Source organism: Panicum virgatum, chromosome 1N, assembly GCF_016808335.1.
Source record: "Panicum virgatum strain AP13 chromosome 1N, P.virgatum_v5, whole genome shotgun sequence".
Taxonomy (NCBI): domain Eukaryota; kingdom Viridiplantae; phylum Streptophyta; class Magnoliopsida; order Poales; family Poaceae; genus Panicum; species Panicum virgatum.
This window is the reverse complement of record NC_053145.1, coordinates 9,161,794-9,166,234: the sequence shown is the minus strand read 5'-3', so window position 1 is coordinate 9,166,234 and position 4,441 is coordinate 9,161,794. Positions and strand designations below refer to the sequence as shown.

At 55.2% G+C, this 4,441-nt stretch overlaps 1 protein-coding gene across 1 annotated transcript; it reads left to right on the top strand.

The window, feature by feature from the left end:
- The first annotated feature begins 1,620 nt into the window (after nt 1-1,620).
- Nucleotides 1,621-3,599, top strand: LOC120655054 (UDP-glycosyltransferase 73C3-like). Its single transcript, XM_039932777.1, has one exon. The coding sequence runs from the start codon at nt 1,843-1,845 to the stop codon at nt 3,334-3,336; it is 1,494 nt and encodes a 497-aa protein (XP_039788711.1). The 5' UTR covers nt 1,621-1,842; the 3' UTR covers nt 3,337-3,599.
- The last annotated feature ends 842 nt before the right edge of the window (nt 3,600-4,441 follow it).

Below are 4,441 nucleotides of genomic sequence, written 5' to 3'. Positions count from 1 at the left end.
AATTGCTGGTGTAAAAAGTAATAGGATTTTGGTGGGAAATATGGACGAAACCAATCTCCCCTCCCTTTCGTCAAGTTTTTTGGCATGACAAGTGAGGCCTCCGTGAGGGGTGGTGGAACTAATCTTGGTGAGAAATATTTTCAATTGTTTCAACTTTTATAGTATAGATATTGTTGGTTCACGTGCTCGGTTCTAGAATTATATTTATTTTGCGATGAAGGAAGTTTTATTGGTCGCAATCCTGGAATGCCGGGAATTTCGACATGTTACGATCCGTCACTTCTCCGTTTGATGAAAGCTGAAATTGGAATGGCAGCAGTGGAAGAAAAAGGGAAACAGATCGATTCAGATTTCAGTAGCCAGTACTCTCTTGTCTCTTCTGAATGAAAAACGAAAATTCTGCATCTGGCAGGAAACAACCAAACCACTCGATGTGTGCATGCAGGTCTCCACTGCCATCTCGTGAATCTTGCGCGGGCGCTGCGTGGCACGAGCACCGCAACAAAGCGGCAAGCCGTCGGCCACAGCAATCATGCGGGTTGCAGGACAGGGCTAGAAACAGTGCGTCTGCTGCTTGGTCATCATGCAAGTCTCCGGTCCATCCGATGCTAGGTCTTCTAGAAGGACGTCTTTGTTGTTGTTTTCTCCTCCTCCATCTCTGTTCTTCACCATCGAGCTCTATTTTTGTCCCGAAACGCACAGCATTGATACGACGAGGCGAGATCGATGGTGCCAAGATTGCTGGCAGCGACGGCACGGCACATCGTCGACGTCTCCAATTGAAATGCAGGCCATTTTCAGCACCTTCAAATTTTCTTCAATAAATTTTATTGAAATCAAGTGGCGTTACATCGAGACGAATAACTGCAAATGAGCTTACAAAAGTTTTGGGAAAAAATTGCCGAGTTTCAGCTAAAACAGAGCCGCGGCGAGGTTCGTGAGAATAGCTATCCTTCTAGCAAAATTTAAATTTAGACTTTTTCCAACCCTATAAGAAAAATAGAGAGTTTTCTAAATGGTGGGAAACCAACACACTAGGTAAATCTTGAGAGTGTAAAATTCAAATGAGGTCACTAGTTTTTGTACTAAACATCCTACAAAAAACTTTGAGGTTCCAATGTAGTCTCCAGGCATGGCTGCGGTGGTGGGGATGAAATTCCCGGCGATGGAGGGCTTGGTCGGCAACGAGGGTAGCTTGAGAGAGCATCAGGGGCTCACATGTGATCGGTTTGATGCCAGAGCCAGGGCCGAAACTGGTCCGGAGTGGGCTGCCGGCGGTGCAGCAGATCGTGACGGTGGGGACGAGATAGGGGTCTAGGTGGCTTGGGGAGGACGAGGAGCACGCGGAGGAAGGCTGGAGGGGAGGGGTCGACGACTTCTCCCTAAACTAGCACGAGCGGAGGAGCTCCGTAGGCGGGAGGCGAAGGAGCTCCGCAACAGGGCGGTGGTGGGTGGTCGTGGCGGGCGGAGGAGCTCCACGGACGGGTGGCGGCGGGCGGAGGTGAGCTGGAAGGACCGCGTCGCGCACGGGAGGACGAGCGTGCGTAGGGCCGATGGTGAGTTGAGGGCGTTCTGGATTTTTGACGAGGGAAGGAGCAGGGATGACGAACCAGATAGCGAAGCAAGCGGGATGTGGAGGCTGTTGGATTATGTTTTTACGCCGTTTCGCTATATTTGCTGATCCATTTAGTTTTACGGAGGCTTAGTGTTGCTCTGAGCTTGTACTCTATCCAAAACAGCCTTCCCTGGCTATATAAATCTGCTCCTCGATCCTTCTTGCCAGAGGCCAGTCTGTCCCTTGCACCATTCGTGCCGGCCCAAAGGATCTTGCTTGGCACGTCCATGGCGCCCGCGGAGGAGCCCACTGCCGCCACTCTAGCGCCGCCGCCTCACTTCGTTATCGTCCCCCTCGCGGCGCAGGGCCACACTATCCCCATGGTCGACTTCGCCCGCCTCCTCGCCGAGCGCGGCGCGCGCGCGAGCATCGTCACGACGCCGGTGAACGGCGCCCGGCTGCGCGGCGTCGCTGACCAGGCCGCGCGCGCCAAGCTCGCGCTGGAGGTCGTCGAGCTCCCGTTCCCGACGGGCGTCGACGGCCTGCCGCCGGGCATCGAGAACGCGGACCAGGTCACGGACAACAACCACTTCATCCCCTTGTTCGACGCCCTGAAGAGGCTCGCCGGGCCCCTCGAGGCCTACCTGCGAGGGCTGGCGGCGCGCCCGAGCTGCGTCGTCTCCGACTGGTGCTACGGGTGGACGGCCGGCGTGGCCACAAGCCTCGGCATCCCGCGGCTCTTCTTCCACGGGCCGTCCTGCTTCTACTCGCTCTGCGACCTCAACTCCGTCGATCACGGGCTGCCCAAGCAGACCGCGGCGGCGGGCGACCAGGAGAAGTTCGTCGTGCCTGGGATGCCGGTGCACGTGGAGGTGACCAAGAACACGGCGCCGGGCTTCATGAACTCGCCTGGGTGGGAGGCGCTCTGTGCCGAGTGCGTCGAGGCCATGCGCACGGCCGACGGCGCGGTGGTGAACACGTTCCTGGACCTCGAGGACCAGTTCGTGACGTGCTACGAGGCGGCGCTCGGCAAGCCCGTCTGGACGCTCGGGCCGCTCTGCCTCGCCAACAAGGACGACGCCGAGGCCATGGCGTCGCGCGGGAACAAGGCCGACGCCGCCCAGCAGAGCGCGATCACCTCTTGGCTCGACGCCAAGGAAACCGACTCCGTCGTCTACGTCAACTTCGGCAGCCTCGTGCGGAAGCTGCCGAAGCTGCTGTTCGAGGTCGGCCACGGCCTCGAGGACTCCGGCAGGCCGTTCCTCTGGGTGGTGAAGGAGGCCGAGGTGGCCGCGCCGGAGATGCGGGAGTGGCTGGCGGCGCTGGAGGCGCGCACGGCGGGGCGCGGCCTCGTGGTGCGCGGGTGGGTGCCGCAGCTCGCCGTGCTGTCGCACCGCGCCGTCGGCGGGTTCGTCACCCACTGCGGCTGGAACTCGCTGCTGGAGTCCATCGCGCACGGCGTGCCGGTGGCGACGTGGCCGCACTTCGCCGACCAGTTCCTGAACGAGCGGCTGGTGGTGGACGTGCTCGGCGTGGGCGTGCCGATCGGCGTGACGGCGCCGGTGATGATATTCGACGACGAGAGCGTGCCGGTGGGCCGCGAGGACGTCGTGCGGGCGGTGTCGGCGTTGATGGGCGGAGGGGCGGAGGCCGACGAGAGGAGGAGGAAGGCCAAGGAGTACGGGGAGAAAGCTCACAGGGCCATGGAGAGAGGGTCCTCGTACGAGAACCTGACGCAGCTCATTGAAAGCTTCAGGCAACGTGGTGGCAAACAAGGCTAAGCTGGAACTGTGCAATGGCAGTACGGATGCCGAAGCTTCTATTGTTATTTGAACCACGTGGTGCTTCCATAATGTTGAAAATTTTGTTTCCCGTAGAGTAGAAAAAATGTCTAGCTCTTGCAGGCTAAAATTTGTACGGGATATTGTAACTAGCCTGTCTGGTTTGGTTTTTTAAGTTGTTGTCCCATTGAATGTTCGGATGTAAATTCGAAAGTTTAGATATCAATTTAATGTAAAAATAATTGCATAAGTTGCAAGCTTAACTCTAGATAAATCTATTAAATATAATTAATGCATGATTAGTGGATGGTTATTGTAGCAATTAGTAGTGGTTAAATTATGGACTAATTAGGCTGAATAGATTCGTCTCGTCAAAATTTATGAAGTCAAATTTATAATAAGTCTATGTTTAATATTTCTAATTAATATTTAAACATGGGATGTGATGGGACAAGTGAGTTAAACTTAAAAAACCAAACACACCCGCTGGAAGGCATGGACACTGAACTTGTTTCAGGCCATCAGTTCCCATTTGCGCCGGCCAGAGTGTCCTGCATTTCTCTGGGCGCCAGTCTTTTTCTTTTGTGGGGGCTGAGCACGCATGGCGGCTGTCCACTGACCACTGCTCGCCGCGCGATCACTTGGCATCGCTGATCGCTCACCAGCCACCACATCTCGTAGCCTGAAACCCTACTCGAAACAAGTGCACAGTGGCGATCCAACAAACTCATTTGGGACAAGAGCAAGCCCAGTCATTCAGTCAAACAATCAATGCAATCATGTAAGCTTTTCTGCAGCTTCATTCGCATGATGAGAATCTACCCAGAGGAAATCGACGGGCCAATAGTTTAACCTTGGAGATACCCAACTGGAGGCACATCTCTATGTGTCACTCTTTGAGTTTTTGTAGATCTTGCTCTCGTCGTTTCTCTTCTCCGGTTGGAAGAAAGAGGACGTGCAGCGACCGGCGTGATTTGGTCGTGAAGGGCAATACGGCATGTGCTTACTGGTTGAATAGTCTTGAATGGAGCTAGTAAGATCCAGTCACACTCACAGGACTTAGCAGCGACACCTCGCATCCTCAGATCTCGGCGACAAAGTGCGG

Excerpts from the sequence above, each read along its gene's own strand:
- LOC120655054 (XM_039932777.1), top strand. The coding sequence starts at position 1,843 with ATGGCGCCCGCGGAGGAGCCCACTGCCGCCACTCTAGCGCCGCCGCCT.